Source organism: Coloeus monedula (assembly GCF_965178545.1).
Source record: "Coloeus monedula genome assembly, chromosome: Z".
Lineage (NCBI taxonomy): Eukaryota > Metazoa > Chordata > Aves > Passeriformes > Corvidae > Coloeus > Coloeus monedula.
Window position 1 is genome coordinate 84,926,285 of NC_138822.1, and position 23,885 is coordinate 84,950,169.

General features: G+C 46.6%; 2 protein-coding genes across 2 annotated transcripts; both read right to left on the bottom strand.

The window, feature by feature from the left end:
- Positions 1–440: 440 nt before the first annotated feature.
- LOC309585349 (asparagine--tRNA ligase, cytoplasmic) lies at positions 441–8,067 on the bottom strand. The gene is made up of 15 exons (XM_082302016.1): positions 8,010–8,067; positions 7,289–7,371; positions 7,039–7,104; positions 6,839–6,931; positions 6,577–6,666; positions 6,343–6,421; positions 5,928–5,998; positions 5,580–5,666; positions 4,517–4,738; positions 4,213–4,412; positions 3,906–4,041; positions 2,850–2,963; positions 2,261–2,392; positions 1,937–2,068; positions 441–1,791 (listed from the first exon to the last, which is right to left on the bottom strand). The coding sequence occupies exons 1-15, from the start codon at positions 8,050–8,052 to the stop codon at positions 1,660–1,662; spliced, it is 1,680 nt and encodes a 559-aa protein (XP_082158142.1). The 5' UTR covers positions 8,053–8,067; the 3' UTR covers positions 441–1,659.
- Positions 8,068–9,220: 1,153 nt separating this feature from the next.
- On the bottom strand, positions 9,221–21,891 carry LOC309585192 (phospholipid-transporting ATPase IC-like; the record flags this gene model as incomplete). Its single annotated transcript, XM_082301725.1, has 15 exons — positions 9,221–9,451; positions 10,489–10,680; positions 11,015–11,098; positions 11,510–11,733; positions 12,342–12,627; positions 13,576–13,740; positions 13,972–14,084; positions 14,324–14,512; positions 15,087–15,243; positions 15,382–15,425; positions 15,907–16,115; positions 16,199–16,389; positions 19,092–19,205; positions 19,501–19,598; positions 21,711–21,891. The coding sequence occupies 15 exons, from the start codon at positions 21,889–21,891 to the stop codon at positions 9,221–9,223; spliced, it is 2,478 nt and encodes an 825-aa protein (XP_082157851.1).
- Between the last annotated feature and the right edge of the window lie 1,994 nt (positions 21,892–23,885).

Consider the following 23,885-nt stretch of genomic DNA (forward strand, 5'->3'; position numbering starts at 1 on the left):
ACTGAAAACTCATCCCAAACAAGTGATGTTTTTCAAAAGCATCTATTCCCAACACTTCCTTCCCATCACTTCAGGCACTAGAAGGGAAGTATTTTATAAAGTTCTTTACCTGGTGCCAGAAGTTCAGGCTGCTTCCCGCAGCACTACTGCCTCAGGAACCTCTTACTCAGCAACACATTTATTCTCATTTATTCTTTCCAGGATGTTTCACTGGGCAGCTGAGGTGGTCCCTCCAAATTAGAAAAATTCATACTTTTAAGTTAATTAACGGGGATTTACTTTAAAAAGGAAAAAAAACTCATGGCAGTTCTTGGGATATGTTTACTGCACTTGAAAATTCCCTTTTCCTGGGTTTTTGTACACACTGTATCAAGCAACAAGCTCCAAAGACTCAGTAAAAGGAACAGGCATTAATGTCAAGTACTGTCTTGCACACCAGCTTCTGTTGCCATAATTTATTGGTTACTGATTTAGACCAGTTTATATAACATGCAAGATGAAGAAAACCAATCACTTATTACAAAAATATGGATATCCACAGCTCAACAATTCCAGGAGTGAATGGCAAATCCAGCCCAAGTCTCAGTGCAGGTGCCAGATGATGCACATACCTCTTTTATTCTCTCGGTAAAGGAGTTGCTTTATGACTAGAAACCATACAGACGACTCAACACATGAAGTATTCCACTACCCCTATTCGCTAAGTTGATTACAGCCAGGGAAGCTGCTCAGCCGCAGTAGCACAAGGGAACAGGGAGCTGCTCTATGAACACACCTCAGCGTGACGTGGGAAAGCACTGCTGGGACTACAGTCTGAAAATCCAGCGTGTTTCAGTTACCATTCCTCTGGGTCTCAGTCAGCCATTTCTGGTTGCAAACAGGGAGCAAAAGGTACCACAACCCCCCCATGCCCAGGAGCCATCAGACACGCCCAGCTGGGTGTGCATGGACCCACGGCAGCGCTTCATCCACAGCTCTTGGGAAAGGGAGCAAAGCCTGCCTCGCCAGAAGCCTCAGCACTGCTGAGCAATAAATAATTGGGAAAAAACCCCAAAGCCCCAGACCCAACCCACCTCTCTCGCAGTGGAATTCTGTGCGCTGCACTACACACCTTGCTACTGAATCAACTCAGGGAACCCTCATTAAAATCAGCAGGAAATAAAAACGTGCAACCCTCAAGATACTTATTCCCATTTTTATCTTTTGCTCATGTCTCTCCATACCATTCTCAGAGGGCAGTCTTAGGGGATTTCAACAGCCTGAACTCCTGACTTCCCCAACAAGAAACCCCAAGAGAAAATAGATTAAAATTAAAGCAAATTTAAAAATAAAATGATCAAATTCCCAGCATATTTTAAGTCACAGAAATTAAAAGCAGAAGTGTATCTTGTTTTTTAAATGACAGCTTACCAGGATCTTTGTTTTGTGATGACTCAAGAGCATAAATGCACCTAAACAATTTTTCTAAGGCTTCTTCCAGTTAATTGCTAGCATTTTTTTTAAAGAGTTTTTTTTTCCTTTTCACATCCTAAATTGGTATTTGAATTAGCAACAGGTTGCAGGAAGTCTTGTTGTCAGATAGGCTGTAGTACAGCAGTGTGTATCATTCTTTCCCAAGCATCAGATGCTCAGTTTTCCAGGACTTTTTCCCAAGGATGGCTAAGGTTTGCAGCGCTGGACAAAGCGTGGATAGAGACAGACATCTCGGATATGGTGTCTGTTCAGAATCCAGGTCAGGAACCGCTCCAATCCCAAACCGTATCCTCCATGAGGGCATGTACCGTATTTTCTCTGTGAAATTCAGGAAGGGGATATTACACGTTTCCTTGTCATTTATAGTTGCACTAATACCACCAGAAACAAACCAACCAGGCCCTGCAAGAGGGGAAAAGCCCCAACTCTAGTCTCAGACAAGCAGCACGTGTGCTGTACTGACCTGATCCGTGTACCAGTAGTACGGTGTGGGATCGATGCCCTCTCTCTTGTAGCCCTCGAGCAGCTCCTCGCTGTCCCAGGTGCGCATGGAGCCCCCGACGATCTCACCCACGTTGGGCATCAGCACATCCACCTGCAAGGCACCACAGCACATCCGCTTACAGCAACGCTGCCACAGCAGGGGAGCACACACAGCCCGAGCCAGCCACGCCAAGGCACCCCGAACAAAACCTGGCAAGGATTCTCCAAGGAGTTTCCTGGAGCACTCGTGCCCAGCAGCATCCCCCCAGTGCTCCAAGCTACCCCCGCAGGTAAAACAACTCACAGACTCGGTGAGGCGCGAGTCATCGCTGCAGCGCTGCATGTAGAAAGACTTGATCTCTGCAGGAAACCGGCACAGCAGGATGGGCTCGTTAATGGTGTCTGTCATCAGTCTCTCAGGAGCCTCGGGAATATCCTACAGTTAGAGAAGGCTTTATTAATATGCAGCACCAAAACAACTCCCATACTTGAGTCCCACATGAAGCAGGCATAAAAGGAAGACAGGTTCAGACTGCACGTGTCCACACTTTCATCCTAATGTACCTAAATTCTTAAAACAAACTTATTTTAGAAGAAATACATTTATATATAAAAACACACATGTCTGGGGGAAAAAAAATCTGTTCAATTAAAATCTAAGTCTCCCCAGTATATGAGACAGAAAACTGAGGGGAAAAAAAATCCTGGCTATGCTGTCAGGTTCTCCTGAGCTCCTTCAAACAACTGTCTCACATGCTGGAGAAGTGTGGCCAGGGAACTGATGACAGGTGACAACACAGGTTTTTATTCCAGTGTTTAAGGACATCAGGTCAATTCCCAGCCCACAGCTGCATTCCTAGATGACATTACTCCACCTCCCAGCAGGACGTTACCTCCCCAAACTCATAGTAAGTGCCATCTTCCTTCTTCACATCATGTTCCTTCAGCCACTCGATGGCTTCAGCGTAGTTCATGCGTCGGAAGGGACGTCTGGGGGGCTGGAAACCCTGTGGATAAGAGCAAAGACAGGTGGAGGAGCACCATTTTAAAAGGGGTACTTTTCTAGCTGATCAGCACGTCCACAACCCTTCCCAGCTTGCACATCATCAAATTATCAAATGATCAAAGTACTACAGTACTACAACATTAGAACCAAACACAACTGTTCCAAGCCCAATAAATCTCACAGATCAGCTGGCAGGAAAGATAAGGGAGAAAGTATTTCCAGAACTGATTCCTGTTCTGTATGAATTCATTGCCCATGGAGGTATTCCAAACTGAGCTGCTAGCAAAGGTTACATGAGCAGAGCCACAACAGGACATTTTCTCTTCCCGGTGCTCAAGAATGGCTTTAGAACCCTCCTCTGTGAGGTGTGCTTCTGCTACATCCCACCTCCTGACCCATCTCAGCCCAAATCTAAAACTGAACATTCCACAGTGTTTATCAGGAAACAGGCCAAAACCCCAGGGATGAGCGAGTTTGCGTGCTCCGTAATGGAGATCAGGTGTCTTTCAAAGCCAAATCTTCTCTGCAAAGGCAGAAGACAAAAGGGCCCTACACATGAGAGCAGCTTCAGGGCTCCATGTTCCAAGGGAGGAACTGAAACCCCACTTGTTTCATTGTTCCCTCATGCTCCATCAGCAAGCACCAGCTGGTCGATACACGATCTCTGGGGTGGAGGTTTTTATTCCACTGGCACAGCACACACTTCCATAAATCCTGGCACACTGTTGGCTCCTGGAGCGTGCTAGCAAGGAACATCTTCCCCCACAGTTCCCTGCTTTCATCATTACCAGCCTTGCAGATTTTTCATTCTTACTATGTTTCATATTCTTATCATTACAAATAGTAACTAAGCTCACTGCCATGCCCTGCATCTCCCAAAGGAATGTGCTGAGTAGCAAAGGTTTAAGATCCTATTTTCTTGGCTATTCCCATTGCTACCTACCGGGTTGAGGTCATACAGTAAGCTCGCTGCAGGTGATTTCAGGATTCTGTCTACGACATCACACACCAAGTTCTCCAGGCGGTCCAACAAGTCCTCAAAACTTATAAAAGGACATTCCGCTTCAATGTGAGTGTACCTGAAACAGAGCCACACCATCGCAAAGTCACATACAAGCAACACGTCTTTAGCTATGAAACAAACCCATTTAAAAAACCCACAACCCAAACACACACTTTTGACCCCCTTTTACTCCCACACTGTAAAGGAAATCAAGCTGTTTAAAAAAAACAAGGACAACTGTCCATACTCTGCCAAGTGCCTGCGGGTCCTGGACTGCTCTGCTCTGTAGGACTGAGCAATACAGAAGACATCTCCCAGAGCTGGCAGGCAGGTCTCCAGGTAGAGCTGGGATGACTGGGTCAGGTATGCCTCTTCACCAAAGTAATCCAGCTTGAACAGGGTGGAGCCTCCCTCCACCTGCGTCTGCACTAAGGTTGGTGGTGTGACCTGTTGGAGAGCAGGGCTGTCACTGCTTGAGTGAAGAACTGAGGACATGGATGAGACTCAGGGCACTAGAGCAGTCACCTGCTGACCAGGGAACACACACTTACTTCATAGTATCCGTTGGCAAAGAAGTGATCCCTGAAGGCCTGCACGACCATGGAGCGCACCTTGAAGATTTTGGACATGTTCTCGCCTCGAATCATCATGTGCCTGTTGTTGAGCTGCACATCAACCTCTGAGTCCTCATTGAGCAGATTGTCAGCCCCTCCTGCCGGGGCCAGGCCAATGAGCTCCCAGTAATCACAGCTCAGCTCGTGGCCTCCTGGAGCCTGCCAGTGGGAGAGAAACACTGGGGAAAAAGTCCACTGCTTGCCCCTTGGATGTCTTTTCACAAGGGCCTGGAGTGATGGGACATGGGGGAATGGCTTCCCACAGACAGAGGGGAGGGTAGATGGGGTATTAGGAAGAAATTCTTCCCTGTGAGGGTGGGGAGGCCCTGGCACAGGCTGCCCAGAGCAGCTGTGGCTGCCTCACCCCCCGAAATGTGCAAGGCCAGGCTGGACGGGGCTTGGAGCAGCCTGGGACAGCGGAAGGGGTCCCTGCCCATGGCAGGGGGTGGGACTGGATGAGCTATAAGGTCCTTCGAACCCAAAGAGTCTGTGACTGAGTTCTGCTCTCACCAGCTCCCCCGTGTGGGTCACAGCTGCCTTCCGCCCCTGACAAATGGCATTTTTAGTTCAGTCAGGGCATTTTCAGGGTAGAAATGCGGATTTCTTTCAAAGGCTAACCCACAGATTTTTACCAAAATGTAATGGTGCATGCTCACATTACCTAGCCTTGGGTCAATCCTATAAACACATCTCAGTAAAAGAGACGTGAAAAAATTCTCAGCCTCACAAAATAAAAACTGAATAAACCTGCTAAGGAAAATGAAGCCATGTCATTTATTTAACATAGTTCTGCACATTATACTCTAGGAATTGTCTATCAGTGGAAAATCGTTTCAGGCAGTGTCTCACACCGAATGGTGGGTGACAGCACAGCTTTGGGAGCTTTGCTCTTTCTCTAGCCCTAATTCCATCTGAAATAATCCAATGATTCTTTCTACCTCTGCTTCCCTCAGGACACCGATGACCCGTGAGAGAGGAGAAGCCAGATGAGCTCCTGTACCTGCTTGCCCTGGGGCAGGAGGTTCAGCGTGCCGTACACCACCACGCTGCTCTCCGTGGACAGCACCAGCCCGTTGTAGCACTGGCACTGCAGCGAGACACACAAAGGCACAGGTGAGTTAAGTTTTTATTCCTAACTTTCCTACCGCATCTGCTGGAGTCACAGATTAGCTCACAGTCACTTCTAAACAGTTCTCACATTGACAAACTGCACTGGGAGGACATACAAGTTAACAGTAACACAACTGAGTCAGTAGGTTGAGGAGAACTTAACAACATCTATGTAAGAGAACACCAGTTAAGTTATGAACTCTTCAATTAATGACAAAACAGAATCATCACAACTTACCAGCTCATCAGAAAGGACACACTGAAGAAACCCTGTGCCATCTCTCAAGACAATAAACATCAGATTTTTCCCTAGTTAAAAAGAGAAGGAATTTGGTTTCACTATGAGCAGGTACTGGTTAGCTCCTCATTTGGCAGGATTAGCTTAAAACACAGAACAAGTTGAGGAAATTCCGCAGGACTAGCCTCCAAACTGAAAATCCTGTAGGATTTGAACTAAAAAATGTCTGTATGCCCACACATCAGGGGTACCTGTCACTGCTGCAGTGACCATGGAGATCAACCAGAGAGGGCACCTAACCGATGGTTTAAAATTTTGAGACCAGGTGCTGTCAGACTCATTCTGTGTCCAAATTTGGAAGGACACTGTACTTGTTCTATCTCCCGGCACAGGCTCAACAGTGCTCGTGCTTTACCTTGCCTCCGTAACCTATGGATCCAGCCAAAAATCTTCACCCTCTGCCCTCTGTAAGCCTCCAGAGCACTGATCTTCACCTGTGAGGCAGGGAATAAAAGCCATCAAATAGGGGAATGGTTCACCACCTCCTAGGCACAGAGCTCATCCAGACCCCATCCCAGAGTAGCACAGTCTCTGTGCTGACCAGATGCCCTAGCACAGGCCATGTGCCAAGGCACAGGATCATACTCACACACTTGGGTTCTGGAAGACTGGGATCATTCTTGATAACAACCTTCTTAGCTTCCTCCAGGTTCTTCTCTCTTCTCAAAAGATCTTCTGCCTGGTTTGAAAAAGTAATTTATTAAGTAGCTGTGACCAGGCCAGTTGTAAATAACAAGTGAAACAACAGCACCAGTGAGGAACAAGCTGAGGCTTTTTTGGAGGGGCAAGAATGATGATAACACTATAATATTTTTAGAAAACAAAGGTGCTCTGTTCCTTCTGCAGCCTACCTCCTTCTTCTCCTTAGCTTCATTTTTCATCTGCTCCCTGTGCCATAGCTTTTTGACATTCTTCATCTGTGATTTGGAAATGATGGCCCATCTCTAAAGAATTCAAGGAGAGACCAAAGCACAGCAGATTACATTGTGTTACTTCACATCAAGAAACACTAAAATAATTCCCACTAGGAAACCCTTCAATGCCACAGCACCTCATTTTCTTTTTGGGAATCCACATAAATTGTAGGAAATGGCTCTTTTCCTGCTGTCATCAATGCCTAAAAAGGGGGGGAAAATAATCAAAGTGAGCCAAAGTCATCCTTACAGAGCCTAAGCAGGCATCCTGCTTCTGCTCAGGTTGCAAAAATGGGTATGGAATTCACATTTAAAAATACAAGGGCCGTCACTTGCCCCAAAGCACATTCCACACTTCCAAACAAAGCAGGTGTTTTCCACACTCACCTTCAACACAGTCTTGAATGGCTTCTTTTGCGTCCCATCACCGGTGGAGTCGCTGCCCTCTCGTTCAGACACATACAGCTCTTCTGGGATACATGATAAATAAGAGCAATTACTCAAAAAAATTTTTGAGAATTACTCACTGCAGGCGGCTGGATGAGATGACCTTTAAAGGCCTCTTCCAACCCGACACAAACCTTTCTATTATACCAAATCTTGATGGTTATCAGCAGTGATAAACCTTCAAAGGCACCATCTGGTCAGTCAGGATAAGAATTATTTAATATCTTTCACTTTAAAAAAATCAATCCATGCAGTGCGTTCGCTAAAGGCTCAAGGGCTCCCGAGGTACCGAACCCTCGGGATCCACTGGCTGCACATCGGGAACCAGAAGGAGCAGCCCTTCCTGGGAACAGCTTTGTGCAGGGAAGCAGGGAGAGAGGGCCTGGGGACCAGCCAGGGCAGCGCTCGGCTCGGCCACGGCCGGAACCGAAATGAGAAGCGCAGCGACCCTGCCCGTGCCCGGGAAAGGCCCGGCCCGGCGAGCCCGGCGGCGCTGCGGCCGCTCCCGGTGCGCCCCGCCAGCCGCAGCGCCCGGCCCCGCCCGCCCGGCCCCGCACGGCTCCCCCGGGGCACCGGCACAGGCGGGGGGCGCGGCGGATGCGGGGATGAGGGGGACGCGGGGGTGCCGGGGTGCGGGGACCGGGGCCGCCCGGGCTCTCACCGAAGGCCAGCGTCGCCATCCTGCCCAGCACATCCCCCGCCATGGCCGCGGCGCCGGAACTGCATCACGGGCCCGCTGAGCCAACCCGCCGCCGCCTTGCGTCAGCCAGCCTTCCCTTCCCTTCCCTTCCCTTCCCTTCCCTTCCCTTCCCTTCCCTTCCCTTCCCTTCCCTTCCCTTCCCTTCCCTTCCCTTCCCTTCCCTTCCCTTCCCTTCCCTTCCCTTCCCTTCCCTTCCCTTCCCTTCCCTTCCCTTCCCATGGGCGCAGGCCGGGCCATTCCTCCCCCGGAGGTGCTGACACGCCGGCGCGGTCGAGTTTAACCCCCGGACTCACTGCAAGGGAAGCCGTAGACTTTAGGATATTTATTAGCATTACACTTTTGAAATGTACATTCCATTGAACGAGAGCTGTAGGTCATGATTTTTACTATAAAACCATTTCAATAATTAGCTTTAGTTCGGGAGGGGGAAGTAGATAAAAGTGAAACATTCAGACACCTCAACTTGAGTAAAGAATGTGCAAATGTAAGGAGACTCATAAAAACACTTTTTACACTGTAAGAACTGAGGCACCAGCAAGTGAAATACATTCCAATGAAAGTGACTGATTTCTAGTTATCCATCACTGACTCTACCCAGAACTGAAATGAATACCTTATGCCAGCTCCAGGGGCAGCTTCCAGAGCCCAGATCTATCCTGATTCCTAATATAATCTGACACTGGCTGGAGTTTATTGCCAGAGATCTCCTCAGCTCAGCTGTGACAGCTCGGATGGGAGCATCCAGGGCCCTCTCCAGGGCTGAACACCCCATGTGCCATCCTGTCTGAGAAGTTAATGAAATGGAGCACACAAGGGAAATTGCTTTCAGAGACAAATATGAAATGTAGATGCAGTTTTATACCAACATAGTATTAAAAAGTGAAAAGTCTGCAATTCCAGGTATCACTAAAAAGCGACACTGCTGGGTTTCCATTCCCAGCACATGTATCCTTCACTGTCACACAGAGCAGTCACACAAGGATCGGTAGCTCCACGGAGAACTTCTTGGCCTTTCTGTGTTCCCATGTCCTAACCCAGAAACTTCTGCGATAAAACATAAAAATCTTCACATCCTTATGCCACGTGGTTAAAGAAGATCCTGATCCTGAGTTTGTTTAGAACAGTTTTGTGCAATCGCTGGGACGAACAGCTCCTCCCCACCAGGCAGTCCATCAGCTTGTCTCCCGCGTGTCCCCGGAGCCCGTGCCGCTGCCGGCCAGCACGGCGTCCAGCGGGGCGCGCCGCTTGCGGATGCTGCGCCCCGAGGCGATCAGGTCGGCGTAGCCGCGCTGGTGGGAGAAGGCGTAGGCGGAGCGGCGGGCGGAGACACCGCGGCGGAACGCGCTCTGCCGCCGCTTCCACTGCAGCTCTTCCAGCAGGTACTTCCGACGGTTCCTCTGGATCTGCACGCACGCAATCACACATCGGGTCATGCATTAGGACAACATCACCACAGCTTGACCTGTTTTCATACCTGTGTGCTGCGTGCTGGCTAAAGCAGAGCAGAAACAGCCAAACCTATCCCCTACACTCTGACATGTAACCCTGGCCCTCCAGCCCAGCCTAAATTAAACCCAGACTGGGGCCCTCAGCAGCCTCACGGGGTCTCGGTGGGGTCACTGGGTCTCAGCCAGGCACGCAAGGAAACAGTCCCCACTGAGCTCTGGCCAGCCCTGCGCCACTCCTCCACCCACAGGACCCAAGCCAGGCTTGTGTCGCTCTCCCACCATCACTTACTTGTCTCTAACATTATCATAAAATCCCAGAATGGCTTGGATTGGAGGGGACCTTAAAGCCCATCTCATCCCACCGCTGCCATGGGCAAGGATACCTTCCACTAGCCTACACCTTAGCACTGACACCAGCCCCTGTAAATAAGCACCTGCCCCATTCATCCAAATGACACAGATTTCACTCACTTTATCGCTCTCCAAAGGCCAGATTGTCATGGATAAGAAGCGCTGTGCCACTACAGGCAGTAAGCAAATAGCAATGGATAAAATCATGGTAAGCCAAAGGTATGGCTGTCGCAGAGCATTCGGAGCAGTTCCTGGGAATAAAAGGAGCAAAAGTTATATGTCTTAAACATAAAAGTTTATGAGAAAGCTACATGAGGCAGGACTGAGAACCACAAACCACCAGGACTGACCTGTGAACTGAAAGCCAGAAGGGAAGAGAACGTGGATTCCAGCACTGTGAAAGTCAAATGTGATCCCAAAGTAAAGTGCAATACTCCCAAATACTGAAAAAGCATTAACGAAAGTCCAGTAAGATGTATCCAGGCCAATCTAAAAGCAAACAAAAATGCCAAATGAGTTCATTAATTCCAAATAATGTCAACTACTTTCTGCATGTTGTTACCTTTATAGCAGAGAAATTTAGAACAGTGAGCAGAAAGCGTTCTCAGAGCACCATAGCTCAGGAAACCAAGCTTACTTGCCTGAAAATTGACGACAAATATCAGAGAGGATGCTGCTGTGACAGCAAAGGACTGATAATCTGCAGGGGCTTCTCCATCTTGCCCCATAGATTTAAGGTAGGCTCCGTATGGGATGAAGAAGATGATCAGTGAAGTTACAGCTCCATGGAGCAAACTTAAAAAGAACTTCTTGTAGTTGAAAAGCAAATCTCTCTGGCCCAAAACATAAAGTCTGGGGAACCGAAGGCTCAGTTTGTCGCTCACGTCCTTAATAAAGAGGAAAAAGCAAAAGGAAGTTGTTGTGAATTGTTATTCTCAACATGAGCTTTGAAGAGTGAGAAGCTGAACTATACAGTGTCCCAACGGGAATGACAGATCCCTTTCTCTTTCCAATAGCACTGATGTGCACAGAGTAGCACAAAAGGAAAGCATTCTTAAAAGCCACAAAACCAAGCCCCTCTTGTTTCATGGACAAGGCAACCAGTGTAATTTAAAGACCTGGTGGTAGATGCCTTTGGATTCATCTGTTTTAACAACGTGGGGATACCTGGTCGAGCAAGCCGACAAGCAGGACCGGGAGACTGGAATACAGCACGTTGTACAGCGTGATGAACCAGTCCTCATAGGCTGTCTGCAACAGAGGGGGAATTGCAGGACTTAGTGATTTCATTTTATTACATCCTTCCCCTCCAGTTCCTGAGAAAACTCACATGTGCTCTACTACAGCTCTAAGTTCCCTGTCTTGGTGTTCACCCAAAGGCAGCAGCACCTTGGCTCAAGGCTCTGCTGAAACTCTTTAGTCTGTGAGAAGCTGCCCCACTCCTTCCAAACCTTCCTCCCCATACAACCACAATCCTGACTCTAGTGCTCTGGAATCAAACCCAACTGCTTGTAACTAACTCGCTCAGTGCTCATCACATCCTCCTGCAGAAATCACTGGTGACAACTTCACGTTCCTGACACTTTGCAGGTTAAGCCTTTGCTGTTCCACAGTGACAAAAGCATCTGCTTGTTGTTATCCCACACAAGCACACCTTCCTACCTGGGCAGAGAAGCCATTGAAGAACGAGTACCAGATGTGGACTAGTGTGAAAGCAAAGTTTTTGTAGAAGAAGTATCTCAGAAACTTGCACATCCTGATGTACGACCAGCGCCCATGGACCAGCAGCAGCCGCTGGAGGTAGCGGAACTGTCCGAAGGAGTAGTCACTGGACATGACAGCCTGCATCCCCTCCTGGCCACTGATCCCAACTCCAATGTGGGCAGCTGGGTGAAGGAGACAAACACCACACACTAGGTTGGACAAAGGGACAGGAACATGACTGGGGCCACATCTCTATGTCACCTGGATTCTCTCAGTGCTTGTTCTGTCAGAATGCACCTGGGAAATTCAACCAAAGGAGAACCAAGCAGTGAGACAGAGTAAGTAAAGTCCTAAACAAACTGGCCAGGCAGTTTACAAACACCCTCAGGACATAAACCCTATCCCAGATGTTTTTTTTCTCACTGGGATCTCTTGGGAAGCTGTTCAAAGAGTAGCAGGTACCATCCAGGGTGGCTAATGCCACCAGGCAAGGGGCAGCCAAGCTACTGCTTTGGTCTTTATATTACACTTCTGTAACGCACAGCATGAGAACAGACAGGATTTGAGTCCCTGCTCAGGGAATGTCTACGGAAAAAAATAAAATAGATCAGAAAAACCACTAACCATTTCCTAAAGTTCTTCCTCAGAAAGGGAAACAGGCACAGAAGCTAAAAGCCCCATGGCAGCAAAGCAGATGGAAGAGTCTTCTGACAGAGAGGGACAGTGTAGAGACCGCAGGAGCAGGCCAGAGGAGATCTGTCCTAGCGAGAGAGCTCCATAGCTGCCTTACTTTTGATCATGTTCACGTCATTGGCCCCGTCCCCGATGGCCAGGGTGATGGCCTTCTTGTACTTCTTCACCAGTTCCACCACCATGGCCTTCTGCTTGGGCGTCACGCGGCAGCAGATCACAGCCCTGCACTCACAGGCCAGATCCACAAAGTTCTTCTGCTGCTGCTCCTTGTAGGCCTCTGCCCTTCTCCTTTTCTCAGTTTGCTTTTTCTTCTCTTCTGCTGTTCTGGGGAATTTCAGTTTAAGTTTCTTTTTCTTCTTTTTCTTCTCCAGTAGGATTTCATTCTGTGGGGGAAAAAAAACTTACTATGTTCCCTTCTGCACCATTTCCAGTCCTACTCCAGGCACTGCCTAACAACACACCTGAGGTCATTATGCTCCCAGCATCCATTTCTGGCATTTTAATGAACTGCTCGTGCAGACAATGGAACAGAGTCCTCAGTGAGGGACACTGTATCCTGGTGGTGCCCCAAAATCTCAAACACTCAGGAGAACAGCCTTTGTACATACCAGCCAGGAGCCAGTGATGATTAGAGCCCGATCTCTGCTGCCCTGGAAGAAGGGCTCGTTCATTCTGAGAGAGGAATGTGGACTGGATCCAGCCCTGTTCCTCTGGTTTTCCAGCCTCGTTTGAAGGAGAGCACTGGAAGAGAGGGGGAAACTATTACAGAAAAGTCAAAGATAAACTTTAAGCTAGGTCAGTCCCAGACTGAAAATCCTGAAAATGAACTCCTCTGTGTTTTCACTTGCCTGGTCTCTTCTCCATAGCAGATGGCTGTTTCCTCTGTTAAGAGTTCACAAGAAAATCCAATATTTTCAGCAGTTTCTACAAAAAAAATTAAGAGAAGAAAGTATTTACTGAAAGTTCTGTCACAAGTAATTGTTGGGAGCAGCTAGAAGCACCTCAAGTGCTCTTAAGTAATTTTCAATTTACATTTCAGTATGAGAATTCCCTTTCAATACCACAGTGTAGACGAACATGAAAAAAAATCCTGTTTTTAGCTCTTTGGCTGTAAGCAACCCCACCTTTTTTGTCACCAGTAAGCACCCAGATTTTAATGTCTGCTTTGGAGAGTCTGGAGATAGTTTCTGGAACTCCATCCTGTAGTTTGTCTTCAATAGCCGTTGCACCAAGCAGCTGGAAGGGATTTGAAATACAGGTGGTTAGTAGCATTGAAATATGTTTCTTTCAATATAAGAATTGAAATGTACTAAAAATGTACAGCTCCTTACAATCAAGTTTTTTTCTATTTCCTCATACACTTTGTCCAGAGCTTCATCTCGGTGACTTGTAGCTAAACTGGCCTCCACAAATTTTTTATTCCACACTTCAAATTCATCCTGGCTTATGTCTCTATAGCACAGGCAGAGTGTCCTGAGAGTTTCATTTGCAAAGACCTGAAAAATCATTAAAACCACACATACCCACAAAAGAAAACTCTTCATTTGCAATCCAAACATGAGAGTAAGAGCATGAGCATTTGACAAGTGTGACAGAACAAGTCCAACTTTCAGAACCAACTGCAGGTTTTCATTTGTGTTAATATCTTAGGAAAAGGAAATTAATAACACTATTGTCAGAAATAAACCATTTTTGTTTTAAAAACAGCATACAAAATACAAACATACATCGAGTGCTTCTTCTGTGGCTTCTCTCTTTGGATTCCTGGGGTGCAGCCTCTCGTAAATCACCGTATCAGCCCCTTTGCAATACAGCCTGATATTGCCACCAGATTCTCTTACTGTGGAGGGAAACAGCAGAGGTGGCACACTTACATAAAGGAGTAATTTCAGATTGGATTTTTCAGCCAACTGCCAAGAACCAAAAGTACAAGATGGCATTTCTTCTTCAGTGGACTCAAGTGCGTCCCAGGACTGTCACACAGCTGTTAGTTCTTGACTCCAGCTTCCCTTGCACGTCCCTTTTCATCCCTGAAATACAAGTGACTTTCTCCATGCAGGCTGGTGGCAATCAGCTTACCAATGACAGACATCCGCTTCCTGTCGCTGTTGAAATCCAGTATGGCCAGGACATCGTAGGTCCTCTTGACCCCCATCTCACTTATCGTGATGGTGTTCTGTGTTCGGGAGAGGAAAACGTACCCGAAGTTCCGGGCGGCCGTCACCAGGGCCCCCTCGTCCGGGGAAGCTGCCTGGTAATTGAGCTGACCTGTAGGATTGCAGCCAGGACACACCTGAGGAAACAGCTGGACACTGCTGCAGCACCCGACAGCAGTGCACAAAAGAACAGGGACCGTGGACCCCCCCATTCTGTTACATGTACTTCCCAAACGGGACCAGTCCTCAGCCTGCTTCCCTCCACGGATTAAAGCAAAAACTCCGCATTTTCTGCCTCAATATCTTAATTTCTTAGTCCAGTCATTTAAATATTTTCAAAAGAAGATCGAAAAGACAAATCCTTGGCCAGAGACACCAATGCAATGAGTGGAAACAACCCCAAAAACATTAGGAGCAAGAAAGGACAGGACACTGTTGGTTTCACAGAGATTTTACAAAGATGGGAGTAAAGCAATATTAATATTCCGTGTTTTAATCGAATCTTCCAACCCTCTGTTTCATATCCATGAATTCAATAGCTGATTACCTCTGCATTTAGTTTTGTTTCATTTAAAAGGGCGGCCTAACACTCCTCCCTTATGGGATCAGCATTAGTTGTGGATCTCTCCCTTGTGGAACTGGTTTTGAATTACTGTTTCCTGCTACACAGGGAAAACAATACTCACCATCAGAAGTGTCAGCCATGACTGTGTGACAAATAGCAAGCAGAAAAAAGAACTTCTGGATTTCTGGCTCCTTTCCAGACTTTATTTGCTCTATCAGATAGTGATCATAGAACAAGAACTTTCCATCTGCATACACATTCCAGCTGAAATCTACTTGCTGCTTAGAAAACAGGGGGAGAGAGTTTGAGTTACCATGGTGCCATTGCTTTGTTCCCACTTGCACCTCTCCGCACCTTGGCAAGGGAATGTTCCCATTCCACAGACCGGGATGCAGCGGTGGCTCGGATGAACTTACCTCGGGGTGGCTCTGGAGCTGCCCCGCTGCATCCCGGCAGTCTCCTGCAAGGCAAGCACCCACAGTCAGGGGGACCAGGCACAACAAAGCTTTCACCACAAAGTAAAACATGTCTAGAACATGTATGGCCCTAGGACTGGAAGGAAAGGAAAAGGACAAACTGCTGCTCTTACTAAAATCTCCTTGTCTGTTTCTAGACTTTGTCCCCAAAGCATTTCTAGTGAAAGTAAAAAATAATAATAAAAAAATATTAAATAAATAATAAAAATAAATAAATAATAAAATAATTTGCACAAAAAATTGTGCCAATTACTGATTTTCAGTTTTTCTGAAAACTGGGAAGTTCCCACTAAAGTTCCTCAATTTCCACTTTGTAAGTGGGAAAACCCCAACAATTCAACCCTATGTGCCAGGTCTGAATTGCGGAAGTTCAGTTGGAACTAAGAGAACTTGTATGCACCTGATCTCCGACAGGCATTAAAATTTCTCCTCCTCCTTCTTTGCACAGGCTTTGCACAGACTTACCGTATCTTTGCCCATTTATGCAACACTTTTTAAAGGTCATGATGTTCTGTGTAAGGGTTCCAGTCTTGTCAGAGAAGATGTACTGGATCTGCCCCAGCTGCTCATTCAGCGTGGTGGTCCTGGCCTTGGCAGCCGTGTCCTTCTCAGCGTAGTACATCTGCAGGTCCCAGTTGATGAAATAGCTTTGGCCAAAGCGAATCACTTCCACACTAAATGAAAGAGGAGGAATGTTCTCACTCCCAGCTGCAGCTCACAGTTCCACACAATGACACCTCCTCAGGTATTGCCCTACCTGACATAGAGGGAAATGGGAACCATGGTGTTGAGGACAATGATGTATCCCCAGAAGTTGAGGAAGCCCCGGTAGGCAGGGCTTAAGTCCTGTGCGTCGTAGAGGTACCAGGAGGAGTTTCCAATCTGCTGCTCCCAGTAGGTGTGTCCGATGGCCAGCCCAGCCGACAGAAGGATAAGGACCACGATGATCTACAGGGCACAGAGAGGCCTCTCACACTTCAGAAACATTTGCTTGACTTAAATCCCAATCCCCATGCTCCAAATGGAATATGACAGGTATTTGTGAGGAGAAATGGAGCAAACCTTTCCCACAAAGGCACCTTTTAGATTTCCTCCTACTCCATCCCAGCTCAGCAGGCCAGAACATGTTGAAACATATTTATTACACACACACAGGAAGAAGCTGCCTAACTTTTCATTCGCTCTTCACTTAAAATGTGAATTTTAAACAAAAAGGCTTACAGTATAAACCATGTAGTTCATAAGGGAGTCAATTTTTGTCCTTTTAAATCTTGTCTTTCCACTATTTTTCATTATTTTTGTGTCAGCACCTAAAAATAAAGAGTGAAAAATTTAAAAAAGGGAAAGATAGAATAAGCAAACACGTCGGTATTACAGTTTTACCAAAGTGGGACATGAAATACAGTTGATGTCTATAGGATGAAGATTCTTTTTCACTCTACAGGTGTGCTTTTAATGCAGAAATATTACATACCTGCAAATATGACCATTCCATGGCAGAAGTCCGTATTCCTGATCTTACAGCCACGCAACAAAATCTTGTCAGCATCAAGGGAATAATTTGAGTCTCTCCAAGATAATGTTCCTGTAAACTTATCCAGCCGGTTATTGGGTTCTTCACATTCAACCAGACCTAGAAAATTTAAAGGAGAATGTGTTTAATGTACAAGTTAAATCCAAATGCATTGATTTGTACCCACTATAGAAGTAGCTTTACTTTTATTGACTTGCAAACAATCTGAGCTATGTTTTAAGAGCGTTAGGTGTAGAACTGTACCAACCATCAAAGTCTGCCAAGGCACTTTCTTCCTGAAGGTGTCTGTGTGTCACCTCTAGGGCCATTTTGAATTTTAAGTTAGTCTCACTAAGAAGAAAGGATAAAAAGGTGATTTTATTAAAACCATGGATACAGGAGAGAAGTTTAAAAACAATTAACCTAAGGTACCACTACTTCTCTGGACAACCTATACTAAAGTAAAAATAAATCCATGTCCTTCCCCCTTTCTTCCTATGTCACATTCTCCAACAGTTTTGATGTGTCTGTAGCACTCCAGTGGACAATTTTTAATGATTCTTGAATTGTGGGAATCAGGAGCTGAATACAGTTCCCCAGGTGTGGCTTAACAAGCAGACTCTGACGTACACAATCCTTGCTCTTTTCCTAGTCAGCCCAAATTAACTCCAAGACATGCTTAAGTAGAACCTTACCCATCCAGTTCAGCTGTCTCCACGTAGCACAGACTGTTTGGTTCTGAGCTGGACAGCAGCAAAATATCAGCCTAGAAAACAAATAAATAGACATCAAAGAAAGCCAGGTCAAGATTCCTACAGAAGTCTCCAGAAACATAAAACAAATATATCTGAAGCACTTACAGGAATGAAAGTATTTTTCTTCAGACGAATGACATCACCAACTTTAATATCTTTCCATTTTGTGGTTTTGAACCTAATATCAAGATAGTTTAATAATTATTACTCTTTAATCTAGAACACTGTGCACTCTATAAACCTTAAAATACCAAACTCCCCTTAGGAGAAAAAAACTGGCCTCTTGGTATGCTGTGGGTTTGCTTTTGGGAAACTGCAATTTAGTTGAGGGTGTACAGCTCAGGAGTCAACCTACCTCTTCTCTTCCCACTTCACCTAGTTATGAATTCCTGTCCTTCTCTCCAAAGAAGTTGCTCTTAGCACGGATTTAGTGCCAGAGAAGTAACTTTAAATTACTCCTTTAAGCAATTCTCTTCCAGCTTCAGTTAGATTTTCAGGTAGGCAGTGGAGAACAGAGCTGAACCTTTCCTATCATCTACAGCTTCAGAGCTGTGACAAAGCTTAGCAACAGGGCAACGATCATCACTTACAGAGCTCAGGGGGGAACACACAAACCTTCCATCCTTGATGACATCACATTTCCTGTTATTGACCTCATTGTCCATCCTGTGACGAGCCTGAAACCAGAGCAAAGAATGTATTCCCTGCTCTGTGTCAGGAGAAATGAGCTACACTGAGTGGGTTTTGCTTTTTATAGTAACAGAACATGGTTCTTACAATGTCATCTGCCAGGTCTTTGACTGCAGTTATTCCCAGCACCAAGAGCAAGGGCACCAGTGTTGTGTACCATGACAAGGTAGTTATTTGGGGAATCGACTACAAAAGACCAATAAAATCAGTTCAGTACAGGATCATCAATCAAACTTAATTCAGGGATATTTCAAAGTGATCTGACTAGAGAAAAAAAACAACATATCAGAGAGAATTTTACGTCAGGTTGTGAATATGAACAAAATTCTGTGGGAAGAGTTTGGCTGTTACCCTACCTTGGAATCAGCTTCCCTTTAACAATTGCACTGGCTCATATATTACGTTGGTGTTTCTGATTTATGACATGAACTCAAGAAACATCTTTTCCTCATGAAATTCATGAGCTCTACAACGAGTTCATTCTAATACTGTGCAACTTGCTCATCCCAGAACTCTGCCATAGCTCATCCCAGCTAATCCATATTTGTTGCAGGTTTCTGTTATGATGGGTTTGATCTCTGCAGCAGTTCAGACAGTGCCCCTCAATTCCCTGACAGGACAGCACTGAATTGTGTCATAAATATTATTGAGCTCAAATTCCCTTCACAGTGAGTATTCTCCATCTTGCTTACCTGCAATATGAGAAGAACAAGGAAGTAGAAGTTGGCTGCTCTCTTAAACTGTTCAAACAGATTCAGAGGTAAAAAAGTGATGGGGTTGTACTTGTATGTCTTAATTGCATTTCCCTGTGGGAGAAATCCAAACGTAAGTCACACAGCAGAGCTTCTCCTTCCAACACAAATGTACAGTGCATATTTTTAAGATCCTAATTCTCCATCTCACCTTAAATACGTCTCTTGATACCTTGATTTTCCATTCCAAAACCCCAACCCAGTTATTCTCCCCCCCACCTCTGCTGGAAACACTGAGGAATTGTGAACGGTGGCTTTTACACCACTCACCAGCCGTCCCAAAGATCTTACGGGGATTAAGGAAACATTCACCCGACAATTAGCACCTCATTGGGATAAGACAATTTACCGCGTATTTGCTTTTCTTGAAGCACAGGAAGATTGTTCTCTTGAAGCCCGGCTGGTCATAGAAGCGCTGATCGTTTGCTTTAACTTGCCAGCTGCAGTCTGGAAGGGACAAAAGGGGTCAAAAACTGTTATAAACATGAGGGAACAAATCTGCCACTTTCAGGTTTTCTCTCAATTCCATCTTTTAAAGGTACTTTCAACTGAACCAAGGCTGGTACCTGCTTACATATCCCCAAGAAAAACTTTTCAAGACATTTCCGGGCTGTTTGTCTTTATTAGCAACTCAAGTATATTCAGAGGTAGGAAGAAGCATTGCTTAACATATGAAAGTTCTGTGGGAAGCCTGCAGAGTAACATTTATTCACGCTGAATTCCCTTCTCTCCCCTCCTTTGGTTTGCTTCTGTGACACCAGCGAAGCGCTAAGCACTCCAACCCGGATGTCTGTCTTTCCGGAAACGAAGAGCTCAGTTCACCTTTTTATTTGATTTAACCACGCTGTGCCATGGTTTTCATTCACACCCATAAAAAAGTACAAATCTGAAGTGCTCCTTTTATTTATTCAGCCACCAGTTTTGTTTGATTGTGAGAAAACCCAGGAACAGGAATTGCATCCATCATGTAATTTTCTGTGCCCGCTCTTTCACAGGCCACTCCTTTCCCTCCCAGATCCTTCAGCTCCCATTCCCTCAAGCCTGCAGCACAGACACCCTGCTACTCACAGCCACACTCGGGCCCTGCCCACATCCAGGGATCTCATTCCCCACGTTTCGAAGCCGGCTCCCAGGAGCTCTGCCTGCCTGGGAAGGATGAAGCAGGCAGGATTTCGAAATGCAGCTTTCCTGACTCATCGGCCAAGCATCTCCCCCTTTCCTCCAGCCCACAGTGATTGTCCTTAATGGGTGCTCTTCCTGGTTTCACGGCATCCTCTTCACCCATGGATGGGGTGAAACTCCCAGCGGCAGAGGCGTGGGGCCTGGCACGGCTGTGACTAACACTTCAAAACCCAAATTCAAGTGCAAAGACTTTTTATTTTCCACCCACCACAGAGTAAATTCTGGACTGACGTATCTGGACCTTTCCTGTGACTACACAACTTTCATTTCCAGCACCTTGGTTACAAGCCCAGAAGAAAATAGAGAAATATTTATCTTGAATAACCAGGTTTTAAGTTAAAAGATTATAAGCATGAATTGAGAAAGTTACTAAATTTTGTCAAAACGACAGGGCATGAAAGAAAACATAAAGTCTGAATAAACATTTCTTTACCACATTCCATAAACATTGCAGTGTTGATAAAAATGATGGAAAACTGGCAAATTAGGTCTGAGGTAAAACCTGCAGGAAGGAAGCGCCTCAAAACTACCTTAAACTGTAGTGCTAGCACCTAATATTTGGCAAGCTGCTTTGGTAATTCATCAACTTTAAAGGATTTCATTATAAAAAAAACCCCTTAGACTAAACATGTGACAGGCGCTTGTAAAATGAAAACACATAACAGGTGGTTATGAAACGAGAGGTGATCAACTGTTCCCACACAAACAGGAAGAAATCTGTATAAATTAAACAGGCTCTGGTTACATTGAAAATACTCATGTTGCAGCACTGAGAAAAGGGAATTTAAGGGAGCTACAGATGTTTCTTGGGCAGAGGTTCAGAACAGGGATGCCAGAAAGGCTCCTCCCACTGATGTTGCTACGCTGGCGGCAGCCACAGCCTGTACCTGCCGGTTCCTTTGAGCTCCTCCTACTCACTTTTTACCTTTCAGGAAACTCATGAGGCTACAAAATGTGCAGTGAGGTGGAAATCTGCTCTGCACAAGCAGAAATCCAGGGAAAACACCGACTGAGCACAGCAAAATGCTTGCGCTGGAGCCTGTTTCCAGAAGATTGGGTCAACAAGTACCTGAAGGTCTGTCTGAACAGTTCCCAGACCAAAGGCCGTGTACATCCAGGGCCTGCCTTAATTAAGAGGCGGTCACCATGGAGCTCATTATGCAAGGAGCAGTGGCACAGAACTGGGCTGCAGGTTGGAATGAAGCTGAGTTTCGTTCTGACATTTGTTAAACTGAATTGCCATCAATTACTCTTCCAGAGTCAGATAGGCCATTCCAAACCCTACCTGACAAATAAGCACAGAAGTCCAATCACTCCCTGAGGCTTAGCCTCTGCATCCAGGATCATGTACACACCAAATCAAGTTCATGATGTTACCTTTTTTCCCAGGATCTCGGCTCTCCTCGGCATCCCTGCTGGTTTGGTTCAGTCCTGGTTCAGCCCCAGGCTGCCGACCATCCAACTCATCCTCTGTTTCATCATCACTGTACGGCACCACCTCATCGTTGGGCTGGGAATCCTCCTCGAAGGTGGTCTCTGAATCCCTTTCCAAGATCATGCTGCTAGCACCCTGCCAGCATTTTGGACAAGTTAGGAAAAAGAGCTCACGTAGCAAGTGCTGGAAACCACATCTCTAATTTTACTCTGCTGGTGCTGGTCACCAAACCCCACATGTGAAACCAGTTTGCCCAGAACAGCACAGGGCACAGGCTCGGTTTTCCAGCACAGACCAGAGTCAGAGGGCAGTTCTTGTTCTAGCCAGCCCTTCATTACTGTTCTGCTACGTGTAATTACACGCTGCAGCCCCAGGAACACCCTGTGCTCCCAATACAGGACATAGGAATTGGGGAGCCCACAAACACGTGCCTCCCAGTGGCCATTACAGCATGGCCTGAGGAGCCACAGGAGCTGGAGCTCTGCTTGGCCACAGTTGGGACACAGAGCCGGGCACCGAGCACCAGGTCAGACATCCAGGGTTCGGGTCACACAGCTGGTCCTTCATTCCAGCCTGCCCAGCCTCACCCAAATCAGCCTCGCTTCCTCTCTCTTCCCATGGGCTGAACATCAGTGTTTGTCACTGAAAGATCCCACACTTTGGGTGTCCGAACACCCGAGGACAACATGGAGACATTTTGGCTCAGCCCTGAGCTGTATCAGAGGAGGGATGGTCTCCAGCTGAGCTGTGGCCATGCCCGTGTGCCCTTCTGCTGTGCCTCTACTCTGGACATCTCCAGCCATCACTGGGTGTGATCCTAATCCTGAACTACACATCAGCTCCCCAGCTTGCCCCTCGACCTGCCTCACCACCGTGGCGTTGCCTTTGCTAACAAACTCAGCAACCAGCAGGGCCAGCACCAAACCTGCTGACATCCCCCGCAGCCTCTGGTTTTGCAAAGCTGAATCGTCTCCCCTCCCTAATATCTCCTATAAGAGTGAGATGAATATTCCATGAGCACTGACTGTGCTGCTCCGGTGACAGGCTGCTGGCAGGAGCCCAAGGCAGGCCATGCTCCCAAGCCACAGCGCTGCAGGGCCCGCCCAGCACAGACTGACAGCCCACAAAATACACCAAACTCACCAGGCTGAGTTTACAGGAATCCACACAACTTCTCCCAAGACCCACCCAAGCTGTTGGAGGCTTCTCCCTGATGGAATTAGCCAGAAGTATGACAGCAGGTCACTAACAGAGGTGTGGAACCTGAGACTTCTGTGACAGATCATGTTTTCCTAAATAGCCTTGGAGTTAGGGAATACATCTCAAGCTCCAACTCAGGCCCCTGAATACCTCACTGTGATATTTTGGTTTATTTCTCCTCTTTTTGGCTCTTTAGCTCTTTCTGTCCTGCTAACACCTCTCATGGAGACTGCTGAGGGAAACAAGTTCCTCACATGCACAGTCCCTAGAACACAAAATGCCGTCAGATCTTTGATTGGCTCTCACTCTACAGCAACCAAAACAAGCTCATATCCCTGGCACACAGAGATTCAGCTGTCAGTCTATTAATCTTTACTGATTAACTGCTTAATGATTAATGAACTAATTAGTCATGCGAAAGGTTAGATGAGATATCAAAAACATGCTGCTTTTGCTTTGCATTACAGATGCGTGGCTGCATGGCAATTCCTACAATGCCACCAGCAGCAGCCTGTGATGCTGACTGGGAACACACTGGGAACACACTGGGAACGGATGCCAGTGAAGTGATCTGCTGGGGTAAGGTTAAATTAACTGTAGTCACTTTCCCTCCTCAAAGAACTAAACTGCCGACTGGAAAACCTCGTTAAGAAAGGCGATCTCATTAAGTGTTACCCTGCATGCAGCACAAGTGCTCTGTGCTGCGGGCACACCATTAGCATTCTGCAGGAGGCAATGGAATGGTGCCCGGGGCTGGCCGGGAGCCTGCAGAAAAGCTCCCACAGTCGGGAGAGTGATGAGAACTGCTGTGGGACCCAGGGCAAAGGAGTCCTCCAGTGACAGCCTGACAAATTGGTTTAGAGTTAAGTTTCTTGACACCTAGTCTAGAAGAAAAGGGCTGGGATGGCAGAGCCGTG